Here is a 23344-nt window from a genome sequence, read left to right as displayed (position 1 = left end):
ATTACTTTTTGTAAATCAATCAAAATTATGCCTATTTTTTGTCAGATTGGAAAAAAATAGGACATATTTTTTGGTGTGTTGCAAAATTTTAGTAAGTACTTTATGTGTGCCTTGAGATGAAAAAGGTTGAAAATCACTGTAATACACCATATTTCCTTGCTGTTTAAATGTAAACACGCAAAGTAATTTAAAACTTAAAGTAACCTGTATGTCTTTCCAAAAGAGTTTGTTCCTGTCATAAAATCCACCGAAATCTTGATACTGCCGAAGCAATTCAATCGGAGGCTGAGAGCCATAGCGATCCAGTCTGGGCATATTTAAATCGTCAACAAAAATCACAATACGTTTGTTTCTTGGTGCTCCTGGGTAAATAAAATGAATTTAAGAATTATGATTTGCCTCTGGAAAATGTAAAACAGAGTTTAGGTAAGGTTTTGGACTCAATGAACACCCGGTAGGTCATCAGCTCAGTTCTCTCAGGAGTGAGGAGGCCCTAGCAGAGTCCTGCCTCGCGGAGGAGAGACCTCCCTCTGGCTCCATCCAGGCCCCTGCAGGGAGACGTGGCCGGGGCCGGGATGTCCACCTGTCAGAATGTGCCTCACCCTCACTCTCGGAGGTGCACGATGATGCCAGCTCTCTAGTTAGGTCCTGATCTCTCTCTCCCGGCCACTGCCCTCACCAACTGCGTGTCCTGAGCATGCGGGGAGGAAGGGCATTTTCTTTCCACAGAAGGAAGCAGAACTCCGAAGGCTTCTTCACAGAAATGCCATCTCGCCACCCTCTGCAGGGAAACTAGGGCTGGACATGGAAACACACCCAGCTCACATCAACAGGAAACCCAGTACAGCGGAGCTGGACGATGCCATATTTAACTCAAAGAAAACCAGTATACACACTTTTCAGAAAAAAAGTGTGGGTAATAACAGAGAAAAGAAAACAATGTAAGCAGAGGAGGTGACTCAACCTGTGCTGGCATCCAGCACTCAACAATTCCAAGGTCGCTGAGCCAAACTCAGTGTCCCTCTCCATCCTCCAGTCTCTGGAAACCAAGAAGCAGGACAGCAGGTGGGGAGGGCTTCTAAGATAATAATTCATAAAGACTTGGCTAGGATTTGGAAACAGCCTAAGTGCCCATCAGCAGATGAGTGGATTATAAAAGTGGTAGTACATCTATACAATGGAATACTATGCAGCTGTAAAAAAGAAAGAACTCTTACCATTTGCAACAGCATGGATGGACCTGGAGAGCATTATGCTAAGCAAAATAAGCCAGTCAGAGAAAGAAAAGTACCACATGATCTCACTCATATGTGGAATCTAATGAGCAACATACACTGATAAACAAAAATAGATCCAAAGACATAGAAGCACCGAACAGACTGTCAAACCTCAGAGGGAAGGCAGGGAGGGTGGGAGGGTGGGAAAAGATCAACCAACCAACTTGTAGGCCTATATGCATAACCCCAGTGAAGGCCTGGGGTGGGAGGCAGGGGCAGGCTGGGAGAGGTCAATGGGGGGAAAAGGAGACATATGTAATACTTTCAACAATAAAGATTAAAAAAATAAAGACTTGGGGCCCCCACAAGAAAGACTGGCATCCATTGCCCTGTGCCTACTGAGCAGGAACAATGGAACAGAGAGGGGCGGTGAGGCAGCTGGTATCCCCACCGCTTGGCAGAGCAGGGCCCAGTAGATGATGGACAATGTGGAAGGCAGCTGAGCTTGAGCTCTAGCTAGTCCTCCACCAGGAGGGCTGTGAGCTGGGCGAGTGGAGCCCAGAAGCAAGAGGCTGCAGGATGCACTGCTGGAGGGTGGGACTGAGGGAGCCGAGACCCTGATTCCCAATGTCAGGGAACCTTCCAATGGGGGGCCCGTGCTTGGCCTGTGCACAACTTTTCTGGAAGTCCCTCAGAGAGCAGCTCCTGGAAACCACCACACAGAGAGCAGGGGCAGTCATGTGGTGCCAGCCAGAGAAGAGGGACAGTCCACACAGACGCCCATCTACACACCAGGTAGGGAGGGCCACTTGTCTTTTCTTCTCCTCTTCCCTCCCCAGCACACCAGAACCTCCTGCCCCCCTTTGCCTCCAGCACCTGGAGCCACAAGCCTGGCTTACGACAGAGGAGAGGAAGAGCTTCCGATTGGATTTGGGATCGAAGCTTTACATTGAACCAGCCTCAAAACAACAGAAAGTGGCCAGAGAGTTATGCTAGTTATCTAAGCAGTTGATAAGGAGGGGGAGAGGGAGATGCCCCAAGCCTGGCTGAAAGCACTGACTGAAGTAAAAACAAAACAGTTTCATGCTTATTCTCTACTGAGTTCAATGCATCAGGTATATACAGGTTGTTTTGTTTGTTTAAAATAAAGGGGAAGCGGGGGACGGTGGGTGGGAAGTAATCAACCAAGGACCTTGTATGCATATATGCATGGCCCATGGACACTGACAATGGGGTGGTGAGGGCCTGGGGTGTGGGGGAGGGGCAGGGATGGGCTGGGAGGGGGTCAGTGGGGAAAAAAAGGGGACATATGTAATACTTTCATCAATAAAGAATTATTAAATAAATAAATAAATAATACACACACACACAAAAATAAAAATAAATAAATAAAGGGGGCATTAATGCAGGTTTGAAAGCAGAGCACAAGTAGAGAGGGAGAGAGCCAGGGAGAGGCAGAAACTGAAGATGTGAATTGAAGATGATGATAGAAGTAAACTACTTGCTTGTTAACTGTAAGATATCTAGATATGTTAGCACAGGAAAGAATGCCATTAACAAAATCACATTAACAATTAAATTAAGCAAAGAAAATATCCAATTGTAATTTTATTACATGCACTGTTTTTTTTACTTATTAACTTAATTTGTGAGACAAATGAAATGGATAATTCTTACCTAGAATGTTTTTTCTTTTCCTTTCCAGTTTTGATTCAATGATCTCTTGTGTTCTTGCAGATGAAGTTTGAGCAGAAAAATTTAGATAAACAGGAACATAGCCAGCTGATTCTTGAATTCTATTTAGCAATCCTTTTGCAATAACAGACTTTAAATTTAAACAAATGTTAATGATGTCACATTCAATATAATAACTTTCAATTGTCTTTGTTAGTTATAATTCAGAACAATGAGTAAGGAATAGGATGAAAGGAGAGAGGGTAAAACCAGATTGAAATGTGTCTTTCTTTTCCTGGAGATTCCATCCTATATAATAAAAGGCTAATATGCAAATCAACCAAAAAGAGGAACAACTGGTTGCTATGACGTGCACTGACCACTAGGGGGCAGAGGCTTAATGCAGGAGCTGCCCCCTGGTGGTCAGTGTACTCCCACAGGGGAAACGCCTCAGCCGGAAGCCGGGCTCACGGCTGGCAAGCGCTGTGGCGGTGGCAGGAGACTCTCTGCTTCTGCAGCAGCGCTAAGAAGGTCTGATCTCCCATCTCCATGCATCTCTAAGGATGTCCAACTGCCGACCTAGGCCCACTCTCTCCCCCACCACCCAAACACCCTCTGGGGAGCAGGCCTAAGCTGCCAGGGAGCAGGCCTAAGCCGTCAGTCGGACATCCCCCGAGGGCTCCCAGACTGCGAGAGGGCGCAGGCTGGACTGAGGGACCCCCCTAACCCCGAATTTTGTGCACTGGGCCTCTAGTTTAATTATATTTACTAGAGCCAAAGAAATGTTCTAATCAGCTCTATCTCAGCAAAAAGCTTTTAGTTTAGTTTCAAACCAAAATACATCTTGGTTGCTATCCAAGGCAATTTAAAAGCAAGAATCACAGGACCCAAACTTCTTTTGGAAACAATTTAGAGAGGAAACAGTGAATCTCTGTTTATGTGGACTCCCTTGAAAACAAAGACACCCAATCAATCAGCATTTTCCCTTATACTCTACTTTTTCTAAACATTGTTGCTATGTGAGGTAGAAGGAAATGGTCAGGAGGGAATAGTATTTGGGGACACAAACTGCTTGGCCAATTCCCGCCCTAATCTATGCATTGGCAGCCCCAGAAATTCCAAGGGATGCAACATAAAAGCCCCCAAACACCAAGCATTGGTCCCCAGGATCCTCTGCTTTATACAGTATTGACATTAAGGATTTATTCAGAAACTGGAAAACTGGAGTAATTCCCGAGGTCAGTACAGAGCCAGCACAGTGACATTCTTTCTGAAAAAGTAATCAGAATCCACAACAACATTCCTTGAGAAATATGTGTTATGTATGGGGCTTACAGCTCTAGGTCCGCCACGCCCTCATTTTGGGGAGACCTTGTTTGCGGAAGGTTTCCTACCTTGCCAACTCCAGTTGTCCCAGTAAATAACACCGAATGCCTGACTGCCAGTAGTTTTTCCATTAGATACCCAAAGCGCACTGTGTCCACTGTGGGGACGAGCATTTCAAAAAACGGGACATCTCGGCTGTACTTGAAGCTGGGTATGATTCGTTCCCAGGGGTCCAGCCGTTTGGTTTCGAAGTCCATGTAAATGCTCCACAGATCGCCAGAACTGGGGAGCTAAAATATCAAAGTAAGCGCCATTTGCAACAGGAAATGTTCATGCATAAACAAAGGCAATCATAGAACAAGAATGGATTTGGATTTCATTTTTTTCTTTGTAGAGAAGTAGTTGTTCCAGTATTAGAGTTTAATTCTTTACACACAGTCATGCAACACAATGCATAAAGAAAATCTGACATATTGATTGTATTAAAACCCCATATTAGAATTGTAAAGCATTTTCAATTCGATTCAACATTCAGGGGTTTACTTAGGACAAATACTGTGCTTGGTGCTGGGGTCAAGTGCTGAATGAGACCCAGCTTCTGCCTTCAGTGACCCTGAAATTCACGTGGGGGACACAAGGACATTAGTTATTACCCAGAGAGAAAAAGGGGTTCTAATGGACTTTAGTATGTCCACAGAGGAGGGATGGCTCATTTATATTTGCAGGGTAGTTGAAGATTTAAGAAGGTTCCTAAGAGGTGGGGATGCCACAGATCTGACTTGAAGGACAAGCAAGAGTCAGATGGGCAGAGAAGGAATGGGGTGGGGGTGGGGAAGCAGGGGGTCAGGGGTCAGGTTTAGAAAACAGGTCAGGAGGCTGAAGCCATGGAAAGTGCCACGCGTGCTGGTAGCGATGAGAGCACTGCACACAGTGAGAGATGAGTCCTGGAACACAGACAGGGGCCAGGTTATGAAAAGCCTCCCTTTTTAGAGTTTGGAGCAAGAGGATTCTAAGTAGGTGGGTGACAGGATTCGATTGCATTTCAGAAGGTTCATTCTGGTAGCTGTACAGAGCAGTGGTGTTTCAAGATTTGACAGTGACTCAGAAAGAAATCCATTTGACAAGGTGACCTAGTACATACATACTAGTATATGTGTGTGTGTGTGTACAAGTGTGTGTGATATTTACACCTAGTATCTGCAATTCACTCTATTTTCCATTCTATTCTATTTTTAAGAAAGAAAACTTTTGAGGTATAACGTAATATCTTTTGTCTTTCAAAGGCTATCGTTGTTTATTTGGACGCTGAAATCTGCCCAGATGTGACCAGTGGGAACCCCTCCACCATTCCTTGAGTGACATAAGATGTTCTGGTCTCACTTTGCACTTTCCCTGCCCCAGTCCTAGAATAAGCTGTTGTTTTCACGAAGGAGCCTCAGCTCCCTTTTGTGGAGAACAGTATTTAGGAATTAGTATCTGGGTATGCTCACTGCCATGGAGGTGTCATTGCTTCTAGTTCCTCTCAGCACGCAGAACTATGACATTTATGCATGTGCAAATACATATATATATTCATGTATTTGAATCAATGAGCACCAATATCTCCTATTATAATATAACAACACAGGGTGAATTCCATATCTGTAAATCCCTTCTCCAACAGTGAGAAACCTGTTTCCATTATCCTCAGCACATTTATTCATTTGCTCAATCTTAGAATGTACAGAAAGTAGGTTCAGAATAGCTACACCATAACACTGTGAAGAATAAGTTTACTAACTGGAATTCAATATTCATTTATAGTATGGTTTTTTTTATAGTTTTATACATTAATTTCTTCATATGGCCAGGATAGGACTCCTAAAAAATTTAATACAATAAATGTTATCAATGGTTAAGAAAAGTGAATGATTTTAGAAATTCTTTCAGTGAAGAGTTTATATTTGCAGTAGAACTAAGGCTCTTAAGGTTTCAGTCTTGAAGTTCAGTTTTAATGATTTGGAACTAATATGTTAAAATTAAATTTATTTGGCTCTTACCCTGGCATCAGGATTGTCATCAAACTGTGTTCTAATAAATGTATCAAAAGAATCAGAGTAGTTTTCAGTTAGATTTCCACCCAAAGACCATAAATAACAGAATATAAAAGTCTGACATAGCATTGTGTTCAGTTTTGTTTGTTCCTGAAAGAATAAAGAGAAAGACCTTTAATATTTTATGTTAACATAAAAAGAATCCTACACTGCAAAACCAAAAGACTGTTGTGGATTGTGTGTGTGTGTGTGTGTGTGTGTGTGTGTGTGTGTGTGTGTGTAGACTCATACATTTAAAAAAGAGATCAACTAAAGGACTTGTATGCATACATATAAGCCTAACCAATGGACACAGACACCAGGGGGGTAATGAGGCGATAAGGACACATCTGTAATACCTTAATCAACAAAGAAAAAAATGAAATAAAAAGGGTACATCATGTGTTTCCTATATTTAATTTAATGGTTCACAAAGTGATGTTTTATAGTAGTACAAAGTTAAATACTCGGATGAGAAAGTGAATGGCGAGGAATGTCCAAAAAAAAAATCTCAAGGTTGTTTTTCAACTGACCATTATAACTCTGTCTATGCCTGCATGAAGGTATTTAAGCAGCTGCTGACAGACACATATTAGAAGCATGTTGTAGACCATAAGGGAACTTAAGCACTGAGTATAAGAGTGAACCACAGGCTGTCTAACACTCCTTCCAACTTTTAGATTCTATTCATCTACTCATAGTCATTAGTCCCCTGAAAAGTTAACTTGAAAACTGATCATATTACAGAAAATTTGGAGTTATTTATTTGCAAAGGAGCTATACAATAATCTCATTTTCTAGCTTTATTGAAGCAATAAAACCTTCCATACCAGTGTGAGAGTAATTCCATCTTTCTCAAATATCAAAGACTCAAATAAGCAACAGAGTGTAGTCACTTTGCTAATGTCTACTTGCGGGATCGCTTGGCTGCATTTTTTATTGATAAAATGTAAACCATCATCAACATAATGGAAAAGGTTCAATATATATTCTTGGGATTCCTCATTCAGCTGAAAATAAAACAGACAAATAATATTTTAGCAAGACCAGATGAAATATGTAATTAAGTTTAGAAATGGGTTGGTTTACATCTTTTATTTTTAATTTAATTTTATTGTTTAAAGTATTACAAATAGTAGTACATGTCTCCTTCCCCCCCCCCCACTGACCTTTATAATGCATTTTGTAACTTTTAGACTAAAGGGTATAAATATAATAAGATATAAAATGAATAAAAAATTTAAAAGCCTCCTATGACTCAGGACACATGGAAAGATTTTGGGTAGCAGATAATGTCTTACATCTTGATCTAGCAATGGGTTCACAGGTGCTTATTTTATAATCATTTATTAAACTGCCAATATGTATTTCATGCAGTCTTCTATGTTGATATCTCCCACAATTAAGAATATGAAAAAGAAGAACCATAAGAGAAAACATTAAAAAATGTCTACTAAAACACCAATACCCCATGCACTGGTGAGGATGTGGAGCAGCAGGAACTCTCATTCATTGGTGGAGTGGGAGGGGGGGTGCAAATTGGCACAGCCACTGGGGGAGACAGTCTGGCAGATTTTCACAAAGCTGAACCTAGTGTTTACCATATGACCCAGCACTCACACTCCTATGTATTTACCCAAATGAGTTGAAAACTTAAGTCCACACAAAAGCCTGAACACGGATGTTTATAGGAACAATTTTTTGGTTTTAATTTTTTCCAGTTTTATTGAAAATACCGACATACATCACTGTATTAATTGAAGGTATACAGCATGATGGTTTGATTTATACATACAGTTGAGCCTTGAACATGGGGGATGCAGTGTAAACGCCCACGCAGCTGAAAATTCAACGGCTAATTCAACCAACTGTGGGTCAAAACCAGTATTTTCAATCAGTGGTTGGGAATGGGAAAATACTATTGCTGATCTGCATTTGGTTGAATCCCCAGATGCAAAACCCATGGATACAAGGCACCGACTGTATTTATTGAAAAAATCCACATGTAAGTGGACCTGCACAATTCAAACCTGTGCTATTCAAGGATCAACTGTACTGTGAAAGGATTACCACAAAAAGCTTAGTTGACATCTATCATTTCACATAAATACAATAAAAAACAAAGTAAGAACTCTTAGGATCCACTCTCTTAACTTTTCTATCTGTCATACAGCAGTGTAAACTATAGTCACTCATAAATGGCAAAACTTGGAAGCAATTGCGATATCCTTCAGTAGGTGAATGAAGAAACTTGGTAAATCTATACAATGTTATGTTCTTCCATGATAAAAAGAAATGAGCCATTATGTCACAGAAAGGCATATTACTAAATTTAAAAAGCCAATCTGAAAAAGCTGCACACTATATGATTCCAACTACATGATATTCTGGAAAAGACAAAACTATGGAGACAGTAAAGCTCAGTGGTTGGTGTGTGGAGGAAGAGTGGACAGATGGAGAGACTGAGCACAGATTTTTAAGGCAGTGAAACTACTCTGAAACTATAGGGGTGGCTACATGATATTATCCATTTGTAAAACCCACAGAATAGTACAACACAAAGAATAATCCCTAATGCAAGTGATAGACTTTAGTTAATGTATCAATGCAACATTATTGATGATGTACCAACAATGTATCAATATTGACACACCGATAATATACCAACAATATATCAATATCAATGATGCATTGGTGATATTGATTCATCAGTTTTAACAAATGTACCACAGCAATGCAAGATGTTAATAATAGGGGAAACTATGCTTGGAGGAGAGGGAGAATAAGAGAACTCTCTGTACTCTGTTAAAGTTTTCTGTAAACTTGTAAGTGTTATAAGTAATAAAGTCTATTAAGTTTTAAAAAGTGAATTTGGGAAGGTTTAAAATCTTATGCCAGTAGCCATGGTAAATTCTCAATTCTGAATAGCACTTTCTGTAATAAGGTACTCTTGAGACTAGATCACAATCTTGTTGAAATGTTGATGCCCAAGAATGTAGAAAGCGATAGTTGTCTAATTCATCTTTGGGCAAGGAGAGGGAGAAAGAAGCTTTTTTTAGAGTGGGGGCTGGGATGGGGCAAAATACTTCAAAAGATGGCTTATTAAATAAGGTAATAATGGAATTGAGCTGTTGTGAATAACACTGTAAGAGCTTTTCTTCACTTGGGGTGGAATGGTACTTCTGAGGTTAGAATGTGTCTGGGGTCATGACCTACATCTGAGTGGGAGGTAAATGGGTTTTCTCTTCTCTCTGGCTCTCGGAGGTGCTATAGCTCCCTAAAATCTCAAGATTATGACAGTTGGTACATGGACTGAAATGTCCTCTTCTTCATTGTGACCCCTCTCATTATCTCAAGCCTTCTGTCATCCTTTTTAATGCCCCAGCCCGTTCTAACCGTGTTTTGGAGGAGTCAGGGAAGCGGTTTGTGTTTGCCCTTGAGAGGAACCAGTCTGGGCAGAAGCCAGCCAGAGCAGGCAGGGGCCAGAGTGACCAGGCAGACTGGCAGGCTGAGGTCATAAATAACGAGGGCAGATGTGGGGAGTCTATAAACATTTCTGGAGAGTCCCCTCCATCAAGCACAATGAAGCCTTGTGTTATTACAACGTGGGCACTCAAGGGAAGTGTGAGCCCTCACAGATGGAGACACTGGGGAGTATCTGGTTGCACTCACTTTTTTAGAAATACCCGCCATCCAGGTTTTAACGTAAGGCATCCATTTCAGTTCCTCAGGATCCACAAATACCATCCCACATCGACTGACTGTAGCAGGAGAGGCAACCCTTAGGTCTTGCACCTAAAATTGAAGAAAGGCGAACAGGAAACAGCTAATATGGTATTTCCTTACTACTGCACCTTCCATGTTAATGAATCATATGTTCTAAGTTTAATGCTGAAAAGCTTTAGACAGTGGAAGAGCTATAAGTAATCAGATAAAGGGAAGGAATGTTAAGTGAAAGATAAGGTGGAAAAAACCCATAATTATAGGAATATACTGTCAAATTCCTTCTCTTTTCTTTTTCTTTTTTCTTGTTTCATTCTTGCACCAACACCTAGTCTAACACCTAGCATATAGTAGGCATTCAATCAATGTTTGATGAATGAATACACGAGGGCTATAATCTTCCATAATATTTTGTCACTGTAATTGGTCCACATTACTCTTTCAAACCCTCCTTCAAATATTCACACCTTGCTGGGGTAATTTATTCACTTTAAGTACAATAATTTTTTAACTTTGAAAGCATTTCAAATCATGTGAATTCATCTATATATATTAAATACTTCCAAAGGAAAAGAAACAAGTGCTGGGGAAGCCAGAATTTATTGTATTTCCTGTTTATAGAGAGACAGGAATGTTTGAGAGACTTTGGCTATCAGGATGGACAATGCATTACAAAAAGACAATTTAATAAGTATTTGGTACATAAGCCAAACACCATGGTGGGCCTTACAGACAGTAAGTGATACAGCAGTGTGAGAAAATCATTATGATGGTATGCCAATCTAACAAATGATTGCTTCACTCCACAGTATGGCATATATACTTGATACTGTTGTAATTAACCTAGTTATTAATAACAGGAAAGGAGCAAAAGGAAGGCCAAAGATTATAGGCATGCCATTTGGGCAGCTTCATCAGGAAGCTACAACTTTACACTCCCAGAGGTCCAACAGAGAAAAGATAGATGTATGCCCAGTGAAGTTGCGGGGGACCAGTGAGGGTGCTCACTGTCAGTCACACCTGGGAACAGGTCACTGGTCAGGATGGGTGTGGCCACTTCAAGGGTTCGAAATTTGGGATATTTAGTTCCCTAAATAAAGGAGTGTGCCTTTCTTGTTGCGGGGGGTGGGTGGGGGAGGGGCGTGCTCTCTTGGCACCCCTGCATTCACCCATCTGGCCCACAACCATGTGGGCCCCCCTTCCTCCCCCACACACAATGGACTAATGGACTGTCACTAGCCTGATGAAGAACTGGGTCCGGTTGCAACATGGAATGGAAACTGTGGACACGGGCTTGCTTCTACACTTCTTCTATAACTGGATTTAGGGAAATGGGACTTTGGAAACCCAAGGATGTAATTCCACGCAAATAAAAAATCACTCATTCTCTTGCATGAGTCTCAGAAAATTCTTTTTCTGGAGCTATTGCGAGGACTCTGCCCCCAGCACTCAATGGAGAAAGGAATACCCCAACTTCCCGGTAACATATTTACCTCAAAAAGCATGTGGACTTGAGGTGTGAGTTTAATCCTCTCGCTGTTAGCCAGGCAAAGCATCTTGTTATCATCCAACACTGTATTCATGTTTTCAATCCAAAGAGCATCCACTGGCCCATCACTGATGATCCACTTATGGTCTTCTGAAGTGTCTTGCACAGCTGCTCGGACACTCAGTGCCATCAAACCATCTTTCCACTCCAAGGTTATGCTATTCACTTCACCATATAACTCACCCATTGTAATTGATTTAGGATTAAGAACATATGTTTTAACTGGTTGGTAAAAGGGATTCTCTGCACCAATTTTTTTCAAATTCCCTAAAGTTTCTGCAAGTATTCGGTAAACTGTGGTCTTGCCACCTCCAGTTGGCCCAACTAACATAACACCATGCCTTACCAGCATAGTTTCATAGAACTGTATCACTTTTTTAACCATACATGCCTCCGGCTGGAGATTTTGCCCATTCATGACATCTATAATTGTTGACTGCAATATACCATAATCATGTTCTGGAATTTGGACTCCAGGGAAAAGGTCAGATATGATTCCACTGAAATTTAAAAAATAAAATCAATTAAGAACCACTGGTCATTGAGTTTCCCCCATATTTGTTATAATTAATTGATTAAACATTAAAATGAATCTTATTTTTCTCATTGATCTTTTCTTCCAAACATGCACAGTATTAGTATATCCTACGTTTTATACCAGGATCTATAATATGTTTGATATTGTGCTTGATTTTGCTTGTTTCTTGTACTATAGACCAATGTTCTTAAGTATATTGGGAGTCTTTGGAGGTAAGCAATATCTCTTGTGTTTCTGTATTGTCCACAGTAGATGGTGTAGTGCCAAGGTGAAGAATCTATCAGTTTATTTCTAATGTCATATTTCTAACTCAACTTTTCCCAAATGCACATATATGTACTTATAACTGTATATGCATACTCAGAAAAATAATATGGAAATAATAATAGAAAACTAGTACTAGGTAAAAAAGGGAGTAAAGGAAAAATTGACTTTCTGTGGGAAACAGTTAATGTGGGCTGTTTCTTTGGGGTAAAAAAGAAGTTAAATTCCTAGCTTACACTTTATACACAAGTGCATTTGAGATACAGGAAAGATCTTAATATAAAATGACCACAAAGGTACTAGATAAAAATATAAGAGATGAATTTCGTACCACTGTGGTAAGAAGGTCTTTCTAAGAAAGATAGGAAATCTGTAACTAAAAAATAGTGATAAAGTGATAAAAAAAAGAGTAAAAAATAATCTTCTGCGAGATAAAAGGTTTTCTATACAAACTTAAAAAAATAAATGATGGAGAAATATTTCCAATTTTTATACCAGATAGAATTTATGACTCCCCAAAAATCAATAAGTAAAAGAGTAAAATAGAAAAAAAATGCTCTTAGAATAATAAATATACATGACTCATGAACTTAAGAAATGATACTACTAATTAAAGACATGCATACATTAAAGACTTTTAGTCTCTCATTAAAATACTTAAAGGGAAATGGGCATTTTCATAAAACCATTTATATAAATGTAAAATGTCTTTGGAGGACATCTTGATAGACTAAATTAAAAATGCTTCTTACCCTATGGCCTAGCTAACTTACTTCCTGGAATCTCAATGATAGAAATATCATCAGTGTGCAAAGATAAATGCATAGATATTTTCATCACTGTATCCTACCAAAAGGAGTAGACACATTCTGAGGAACAGGGGCACTGACAGAAGACAAGGGCAAAGGGAATCCCAGCACAGTCACTAAGGACATCCCCGATAAGAGATGTGCACCAGGGGCCATGGGTAAGCAGCCCAGATTAGAGCAGGACAGAGGGCTCCAAAGAGGCAAATTCAATAGAATATTTTAATTGTTTATTTGTTTGCTTTTAGGGGATTTACACTCTGGTAGAATTTGGAGACAAATTAATGATAAGTTTATAGCAAGTAAGTAAAGGATTAAAAAATAAGAATGTTGATAATAAATGAAGGGAAAATAAAAAGCTAGATAATTTAATAATGAAACTATCACTCAGCCATGGATAATGTTTACATAGCTATGATAAAGCACAGAAATCCTAGATATTTTGCTCAGGTTATATTGCAATATGACTACACGGAGAAGGCGGGTCTAGGGGAAGAGCTGCATGTGCATAATGAATAATATCTAAAACTGAAAATCAAGAAATGGCAAAAACATGGTACTAAAAATATGAAGGGAAACAGTAAAATGAATGAATGAATCAATCAATCAATGGAAAAATGACTTGCCTTTGGTAAGTTGGTGAACTGCTTTTCATGAGACTAATTGAAAAGCAAAAATAAATGCATAGACATTTTATGACATTATTTTATTTTTAAAACTACTACATTTATGTCTTAGATAAACATAAAACTAATTAATAAAAGTAGAAATACATAGATAAAAAGCAATCACATTTATGCTAAGCTCAAATCTGATTTCTTGGGGGGATGGGAAATTTATTAGATCAGGAAATTTCTCAGATTAATCAATACTAATCTATATAGCACACAGCCTGATGATCAATATTTTGGAAAAAAACACTCAGAAATAATTGGATGGCTGATAAAATTTTAGTGCCTTTATCTTATTTATTTATTTATTTATTTATTTATTTATTTATTTATTTATTTTGGTTAATCCTCACCTGAGGGTATTTTTCCATTGATTTTTGGAGAGACAGAGAAACATTGATGTGAGAGAGACACATCAATTGGTTGCCTCTCGCATGTACCCTGACCAGGGCCAGAGCCTGCAACCGGAGTACGTGCCCTTGACCAGAATCGAACCCAGGAGGACCCTTTAGTCTGCGGGCCGACACTCTATCCACTGAACCCTAGGACTAGGGCCTTTATTTTAAACTAGTGTTTTTTTAAAAAAAATGGCAATAAGTATCTCTAGAAAAGATAACTCTCTCATTACATTGTTAGAGAGAGACATGCTTGCAGATAAGACTATCCATGACCTCTACACAGCAGCTATGCTCTATTCTGTAACATCTAGAAACTTACCTGAACAGAACAGCGTCATCTGTTAGGAACTTGGGCAAGTTGGAGTCTCGCAGTGCTCTTATCAACACCACATCTTCATTTAGTTCTGGGTTCTCTCTTTTTAAAGACCTAAATGTAAAAGGACAATTCAGATGACATTTGTGAGAATATAGTATTGAATGTGATTTTCCAAACCCATGGGCCAGGGATTCCATGTGCAGAAAGCTGGGGAGTGGAGGGGGCGCACCCCGCTGCAGGTTCCTGCTGAAAGGGGAGGAGCATGTCCCCTTCATCCCAAGTGTCCAGCTCCATCAGAGCATGTGCAGGAGTCAGGCACAGGCTACACAGCCTTGAGGATGATGACAAGGACATTTTTCTCATACTCTCGCATCAATCCTCCCTGAATTTGCATGGATGCATCATGATGATTAACATCCCTGTGACTTTCTGTTATCTCAGCCCAGAACCACCTGCTTGGCTCCTTTGCTGGTACTTATTTACCCTTTGAAACCCAACCCAATTACTCCCTCCTCTAGAAGGTTCCTCCATCCCTCATGGCAAACCTTGGGCACAGCCCTATGGTTGCCCTCACTACATCGTATCCTAGATAATTGCTCATTTTTCTGTCTTGCCCACTGTGCTGCAGTTGAGGTCTTAGCAGTCTTTCTCTAAGTAGTCTTAGTAGTCTCCTTAAGTGTCCATCCTGTGTAAAGGAGAAACACAAATATCTTTCTATACCCTCTGTTCTTTCTTTGAACCTCTTTCAAAGAAAGAACACAGGTTATGGAAGGGCAGAGATATTCGTGGAAAACCCAAGGATACAGGAGCCAGGCTGAAGGGCCCTGGAGGCGCAGAATCCAGACCAGCAAGTCATGGCCTGAGAGGAAGGACAAGAGAGGAGATAGTTCTTAGAGACTCTGGCCAACCTGGAGATTCCAGAGGCAGGAGTTTCAAGAAGATCTGAAAGGAGAAAAGGCTCGTGCTTTATCAGAGACTAGAAAGCAGCTCCGCCTTGGACCATACTGTAAGGACAGAGGTGAAGTCTTGGACAAGAGCCTGGATGAATGATTGAATGATAAAACTGAAGTGCTTCAAATGTTTCGGCTTTGGCAGGTGACAGGTATGACTTGATTGTCAAATATGCATAACTAACCGTATGCCTTTTAAGTGGAGTCATCGATCTTATGTTTGGAAAAGCTTTTGCACACTAAAGCCCAGTGTATGTGACAAGTTCAGGGGAAATGAAAGTTCTCCGAAGCCCAGTCTAGATTCAGGTCCGGTCTGGGGACAGCCACGTAGGGCACACAGTGAAGAACTGTCAGGGGATGAGCAGAGATACCCATTTCACGGTGAATGGGAGTGTTAAGTTAAGAACGATGACAACAGCAGCGGCTGGTACTTATTAATCACTTCCTATGCTACTTCAAGAGCCGTTTGTGAATTGCCCATGGAACGTGTTTGATTGCATGTTCTGACGTTTCGCTGTTGGCCGCCTCAGTTTCTTACCCAGCCATGACCAGCACAGACTTCACGGCTCTCATGCCGAAGTCGTAGTGATCTTGCTGAGAGAGCTGTTCACTGCAAAGCTTATACATCTGAGTCATTTTTCTTGCTAATATTTTACTGGATTCAAATCCCTCAGAATATAGAATTACCTAGAAAAAAGTATTACATCATGTTATTACATTATATTGACAAAAATATGTCAGCATAATACCAATGTCTTCAAAATCTACTTTAGACACCACAGCTCTCCCAGTTGTCACATCATTTAACAAAGAAATGTAAAGACTGAGGGGAAAAGGGTTTTTTTTATGCCACAAGGAGGTGGAAGGTGGGACATTGTATGGGGAGGCCTGAGCCCTGATTCTGCTTCCTTTCTATTGATGGAGCTATGGCCTTAGTGACTTTTGAGTCAAAGAGTAGAGAGCCCACAGCTTGAAAATGTTCACATCATGGAGGCCGGATGGTGGTATAAGGCCTGAGTACAGAAGCAAGACTTGAGCCTCTCACATCTGACGGTGTCGGCTCCCCGGGAGTCTAGGGAAACTATACAAAGATCTGCAGCCTCTCCCCTGCCCTAGGAGCTGCCTTGCCTGGGACAAGTTTCTGTAGCCGTGGTTAATAAATCTGTAACAACAGTGGAGGGGTATGGACCCTTCCTCCAATCCACAATCTACTCGAATCACTGCTGCTGGCCTCGGAATTGGGATTTGAGATGATGCAGAGATTTCTTACTGGCACCTGTTTTGTTTGGTCTAGCTACCTAGCAGCACAGAGCTCTGTACACTGCAGGCGATTAAGAACATTTACTGATGGCAGATCCTGACTCATTCAATCTGTAACAACAGGAATAGCACTCAGTAGACTGGGTTTTTTAAATGTCTTCAATTAATTACTGATAATCAATAGGATGAAACATGAGATGTGAACAAAATGGTGGATTGAGTTCCAAAACTGGTTTCTTTGCTACCATCATTGGACAATGAGCAAGTCATTCATTGTCCCTGTCCACAGGGGGTCTAGTGAAGACACCACCTGCCTTAACAGCCTTCCACCCCACCATGACCTCAGGAGCATCTGTTGCAGGTGAGGCAGTGGGTTAGGCGTGAATGTAGAGAGCTGAAGGAGACTCATGCCTGGGCCCTTTTAGAAGCTCCTGGATTTGCTGAGTCAAACCTGGAAACTGTGATGATGTAAGCATTATACTAATAGAACTTGTAATATTGAGCTGTTATCGAAAGAATTGTTAGCAACAGGAGTAATCTGTGCTTTCTGGGAAACTGCATTCTAAACGGGGTGGGGTTCCTTGTCATGAACTGTAGTGCTGAGCACACAGAGCCATCTAGAGACCTGAAAATGTCCCATATTTTGGTCTGGATGGTCACACCAGTGAATCCATGTGTAAGAGTTCCAAGTTGTTCTCTTATGATCTGTGCACTTTACTATATGTAAATTACCCCTTTGCAAAAAGTGCTAAGAAGTCACATTGGTTCTTAGCTAGTATGAAGAAACAAAAGCCAGTTTAAATGGAAAGATTCCTAGATAGACACAGAAAGAATCTACCTAATAAAAGAGTAACATGTTAATTGACCATACCTTTGCAATGCCCACCAGCCAATCAGGAGTGAGTATGCAAATTAACCCAACAAAGACATAATTTGCATACGCAGGCATAGAGTGGCCGGGGATGGGTGGGACGCTTGTGTCGTCGCCATGGTGTTCTGTATAGGTGTTCTGCACCACCCTAGCTGCTCCTGGTCTCTGGGCAGCATGGGAAGGCAGAAAGGTGGCTCCAGGCCGGAGCGGAAAGGCTGCTCCAGCCAGAGCAAAGGTGGTGCTGGCAGCCAGGGGAATGAAGGCCCATTCTTGCACGAATCTTCATTCGTGCATTGGGCCACTAGTAAATACAATACAAATATTTAATGTATTAATGATGACTATTTTTTACTAAGCTGATACAGACTTACAGACCAATCTCCACCCTCCACCTTCCACCAGCATTGCTGCAACTCAACATCCCTGGACTCTAACATAAAATAACTAGAGGCCCGGTGCACAAAATTCGTGCATGGGGTGGGGGGTGTCCCTCAGCCTAGCCTGCGCCCTCTCGCAATCCGGGACGCCTCGGGTAGAGTCCCTAGGCCTGGCTGGCGATCAGGGCCTATTGGGGGCTTTCCTTCCCCTGGCTGCTGGCAGCTGGTCCTGCCCTCGCCACTGCCACTGCTTGCCATCTGTGCAGCACTGCCCCCCACCCCCCACTGGTTGCTTCCCTCTGTGGGCGACAGGCATGGGGTGCGATGGCTTGGCTGGCCTGGGCCTCCCTCTGTGGGGCGATCATTGGCTGGCCCCACACACACGCCACAGCGTTGCTGGCCAGTGGCCTGGGCCTCCCTCTGTGGAGCAATTGATCTGGGGCCCCACAGAGGGAGGCCCCACCTACTCATCCCAGTGCCACCACCCAGGTGGCTTGGGCCTCCCTTCGCGGGGCGATTGTGGGGCAATGGCGGGGCCCCCTGACCAATCACATTGCATCTGCCTTGGCTGGCCTGGTGCCAGTGGGTGTCATAGTGTGGTCATCCGGATGGTGGTTCTGCTGTTCGGTCTATTTGCATATTATGCTTTTATTATTATAGATGTCCAAGAAGTGAGAACAATATAGTATTTTTAGAATGACTCCAGACATTTTAATTTCTAGAGATGAACTGATAAACCCCAATGAACTGCTTAATTAAACTCATTGATTCATTCGATTTAAGGACCTACTATATTCCAGATACCATTCTAGGCATTAGGGATATAGCATTTACACACACACAGAGAGAGAGAGATGAGAGAGAGAGAGAGAGAGAGAGAGAGAGAGAGAGAGAGAGAGAACAAAACATCTTAAGTGATAATCATATCTACTCTTATGAGCAAGCAATGATGTACAACCTTTGCCAGGGTGCATTCATAAAGAAAACTTTCTACTTCAATAGTAAATAAAAGAAATAAGCTTAAAATTTTTCCTGGTTTATAATGTGAAGCTCACCTCTGCAATCAAGGCATAATTTGGAACCATCATTGCAAAAGGTCTGAACAGGGCTTTCAAGTTATCTGGCAATTCGGTCCTTCCTGCATATCCAGGATTCATCGTGATGAAGGCTGCACAAGTCATGACCAGCTTTATTTCCCGCCCCTCAAACATGAATCTAGAGAGCTGTTTAAAGGAAAGAGAAAGGATAAGTTAACACTTCTCCAGACATCTGTAAACTCACATGATTAGTACTCGAGTCAAAATGTGTGTAATGGAGCCCTGGCTGGTTTGCTAAGTGGTTAGAGCATCGGCCCACAGAAAAAGGGTCTTGGGTTCCATTCCCAGTCAAGGGCGCATACCGCAGTCGCAGGTTGCCTGGCCCCAATGGGGCTGCGTGCGGGAGGCAACCAATCTATGTGTCTCTCTCATGTCGATGTTTTGTTTTGTTTTGTTTTTATCTCTCTCCCCCTTCTCCCCTCCTTCCACCCCTCTGGGAAAAAAATATCCTCTGGTGAGGATTTAAAAAAACGTGTGCAATGGAGCATTCATGCAAAGAGATATGAATCCTGCTGTTGGACAACAGGGGACATTTCTCTCTGGTTCTGTCCTACCCAACCAATCTCTTCTGGGCTCCGTGTTTCCTGCTCTGTGCCTCCCTGCCCCTGTCTTGCCCAATAGTCTCTTCCTGCTTGACCCAGTCCTGCCGTCTTCTAGGCCTCAACGTCTTTTGCTGAGCCTCCTCAATTCAACTTGGACTTAAGGGCCACTAAACCTCTCCACCCTCACTTTCTGGTTTTCTCCAAGAAATTATAATCTGATGTTAGTCCTTGGGTGATTGAAGCGCAGCTGTTAGTGTCACTGGAGTTACCCCTTCACTTTTATTCAACAGCAAACACCTGCTGAGCATCTGTTGCAGGTGAGGCAATGGGTTAGGCGTGAATGCAGAGAGCTGAAGGAGACTCATGCCTGAGCCCTCTAGAAGCTCTTGGACTTGCTGAGTCAAACCTGGAAACTGTGACCATGGTGTGCAACAGAGGATACAGTGCAGGCGTGTGCAAAGGCCACAGGGAGCAAAGCCCAGAGGAGCAACAGGGAAGTCTGCTGGAGAAATGAGGAGAGGCGTTTTACATAGACAATCAGGGGCAGCTGTTCCAGTCAGAGGGAGCAGAAACAGGACACTACACTGCACGTTCAGGGAATGGCCAGCTATCCACTCTGCTCAAGGGTAGGGTTCTAGGAGGAAAGTGTCAGTAGGACAGGGCCTGAGCATCAGGGATCTTGCACACTAGACTAAGGAATTTAGATTTTGTCCTATGGGTGGGGGAAGCAGAGAAGAATTTTGAGCAGAGTGATAGGGTCAAAGGCAGCAGTGGAGAGGTCGGATAGGGGGTCCACTAAGGAATTGTTATTAGAGGGACGACGGGAGCCAGAATTCTCGGGTTATCACTAGGAACAAGAGGCATCTAGCAGGTAAAATTAAACGGACGTGGTGATTGATGGCTTCAGTTCTGGGGTTGATAGTAACGGGGAAAATCCAAGATGAATTCCAGGTCTAGCTGGGCCACTGGATGAAGGCACTAATAAGAACATGAAGAATACAGAGCAAGGCTGGGATGGAGCTGGGAGATGTGCCATATCCTGGAGCAGAACATGCTGGATGGTACAACTGGAGAGCAGTCCTGATGCCACTAAATTGCTGATTCTGTTTTTGAAACTTGCAAATGTCCGTGCTTTAGTGTCTCCACCTATCCCAGGGGATGTATCTCCTTCCGACGATCATCTGGCCACCAGCAAAACTGAGGACGAGCTCTGGGGAGTCTCAGACGTCCTCCCACCTTTCTGTGACCGCACATGGTTACTCTCCAGTTGGCAAGGCTTCCATTCTCCCTCCATTCTCTTTGGTCCTTCCTCCCTTTTCCGCCATACTTGGCTCTCACTTCACTGCTCAGCAAGGTGATAATGATTTCTGAGTTATGGTATATCTGGAGGCCCCTGCATTCAATACAGGCCTCCTCAGAGGATCGGGGTCGGGGGAGGGCAGGAAGTGCCATACCTGGAGGGATGCAGACTTTAAGGTCACATGGATTTAGGTCTATGGTGTTCCCAGATATTTTTAAATTTCTTTGAATCCTTTTCACCCATAAGTAACCTTGAGGCAATGCCATATACGTCACACAGGTTTGGTGTGGAGGTAAAACAAGTGTCAAGTACAACAACTTGTACAATTTAGCAGCTCATTCAATTCCAATTTCTGCTTTCTTTTTACTTGCTCTGTAATTTGCTTTTTTGCAGAGGTGATAATCAAAATATCTAAGAACTCTTTAGCAGGACACCTTCCGATAAGAATGGCCCCTGTCCCTGGAGCTACAGCTGTATCCAGAGGCCCCCTCGCTACGTCAGCATGAATCCTACGGCTGGATCTGGAGGACATAAGGGCTCCCTGTGAAGGGGCCAAATTAGTGGTGGGGGACCCTCTAGGGGTTTGGGGTAGCAGCTATTTAAATAACTGGCAAGACTGTTCTGGCTTATACTGTCTGAACATCAGTCTGCCCTTTGGTGATCTTATGACTGTATCTCAGAGAGTCAACACAGAGTCAACACAGAGAACTTGGCCCATGCTTCATGGCAGTCAGCTTCCCAATATAAACCCCTTATATGGGACACACTCCTTGGCTTCTGTCCAGTGGATGCTGGGGAGCCGAGTCCCCCTAGATTGCCCAGGAATCCTCTCCCATCCTTCTACCAGCAGTAGGCTGAGCCTGGGGGCCATTATGAAGGCAGTGGAGCGCAGAAGCAGCAGCGCTGAGAAACCTAGCAGAGAAGTAAATGTCCAAGGCAAGAACAAGAAAAGCGAGGAAGAAAGTAGGAGATGTGTGTGTGTGTGTATGTGTGAGTATGAGTGTGTGTGTGTGTGTGTGTGTGTGTGTGTGTGTGTTGGGGATGGGAAGACGAACACAGTTCCACAAGGGCAGCACAGTGTCCGACATATGCTTGTTTCTGTGCTGCCCGCATGAGGAATTCAGTCTCCCAGCTAAGTCATGTCGCCGTAGTACTTACCAATGACACTGCAAACCTGCACCAGGCAGGCTCAAGCTAGCACTCTCCTGCCTAAGATGCAAAGGGCTGTCGGTTAGTTACAAACTGGAGGTGCTGCCGCGGTGGAGTTGCCCAGCCTTACCTTTGCAGCTTTGGCATTCCGAATGGTAATGAGCTGCTGTGCGATCACTGACAAAACTTCAATGTCAATTCGATTAAATTCATCAAAGCAGCACCAGGCCCCTGACTGTGCCAGCCCGCTGAAGAAGCGTCCCATCATCTGAAATCAAAATAACCCTGTTCAGCTTTGTATAACAAAGGGGAAATCCTTCAAAAGTTAAATTTTGAGCCCTAGCCAGTTTGGCTAGTGGATAGAGCCTCAACCGTGGACTGAACTGTCCTGGGTTCGATTCTGGTCAAGGGCACGTACCTCCGTTGCAGGTTCCTTGGCCCTGGTCGTGGTGCGTGCAGGAGGCAACCAATCGATGTGTCTCTCTCACATCGATATTTCTCTCTCTGTCTCTCCCTCTTCTTTCCACTCTCTCTAAAAATCAATGGAAAAATATCCTCTGGTGAGGATTAATAACAACAAAAAAAGTTAAATTTTGAGCTGAAATATTAAAAGGGAAAGAGGCAGTATGTGCAAATAAGTAATTGTTTTATGTGAATCCTGGGCTGTCACAAGTTGGCACCTTTCTATGAGAAGAAACAGCTTTCTGTCTCTTTTTAAATGATTTAAAGCTCATTTTTATTTTAAACTAGCTGTACCCGGCCACACATTACTGTGGCTCAGTCTGGTTAAATGGAAGAGAAAGAAAAGAGAAAGCTCACATTTCTAATATGTTTAATTTCACAATGCTTGTGGGTATACAATATTTTTTGTTGTTCCATTGTCTGTGCAGATATAGAGATTGTCTGGTTTGCCGACTCTAGAACACGCAACATATAATCGTCCATGTGAGAAGCAATCCATGTCTAGATCTAAACCGCACAATTCTAAAGATTGGCCCTGAGCTTTGTTGATGGTGATTGCAAACTCCAATCGAATTGGGAATTGCAATGTCTTAAATTGAAATGGCATATCCGTTGGAGTCATAGGAATGCAAGGAATGAGGACATCTTCACCTTTGAAAGGTCCTGTCAAGATTGTTGCTTCTATGACGTTGCTCATTAATTTTTTTACTGCAAGCCACGTGCTGTTGCAAAGCGTTGGCTGGTTGATATTTTGCAACATGATAATTGGCACGCCAATTTTC

At 42.3% G+C, this 23344-nt stretch overlaps 1 protein-coding gene across 1 annotated transcript in view; it reads right to left on the bottom strand.

The window, feature by feature from the left end:
- DNAH6 (dynein axonemal heavy chain 6) overlaps positions 1-23344 on the bottom strand; it is a gene marked incomplete at its 5' end in the record, with an annotated part of 218796 nt that overhangs the window by 94901 nt on the left and 100551 nt on the right. Inside the window, 11 exons of the mRNA XM_079791646.1 lie at positions 205-362; positions 2895-3042; positions 4286-4507; positions 6257-6400; positions 7120-7299; positions 9962-10084; positions 11506-12061; positions 14558-14665; positions 16043-16191; positions 19068-19235; positions 22231-22368. Coding sequence (XP_079647772.1) covers positions 205-362; positions 2895-3042; positions 4286-4507; positions 6257-6400; positions 7120-7299; positions 9962-10084; positions 11506-12061; positions 14558-14665; positions 16043-16191; positions 19068-19235; positions 22231-22368 — 2094 coding nt within the window. The remainder of the gene's footprint in view (positions 1-204; positions 363-2894; positions 3043-4285; positions 4508-6256; positions 6401-7119; positions 7300-9961; positions 10085-11505; positions 12062-14557; positions 14666-16042; positions 16192-19067; positions 19236-22230; positions 22369-23344) is intronic.

This window comes from Cnephaeus nilssonii (genome assembly GCF_951640355.1).
Source record: "Cnephaeus nilssonii genome assembly, chromosome: 15".
NCBI lineage: Eukaryota > Metazoa > Chordata > Mammalia > Chiroptera > Vespertilionidae > Cnephaeus > Cnephaeus nilssonii.
The sequence above is the reverse complement of the archived record's forward strand: the minus strand, read 5'-3'. Positions and strand labels throughout refer to the sequence as shown.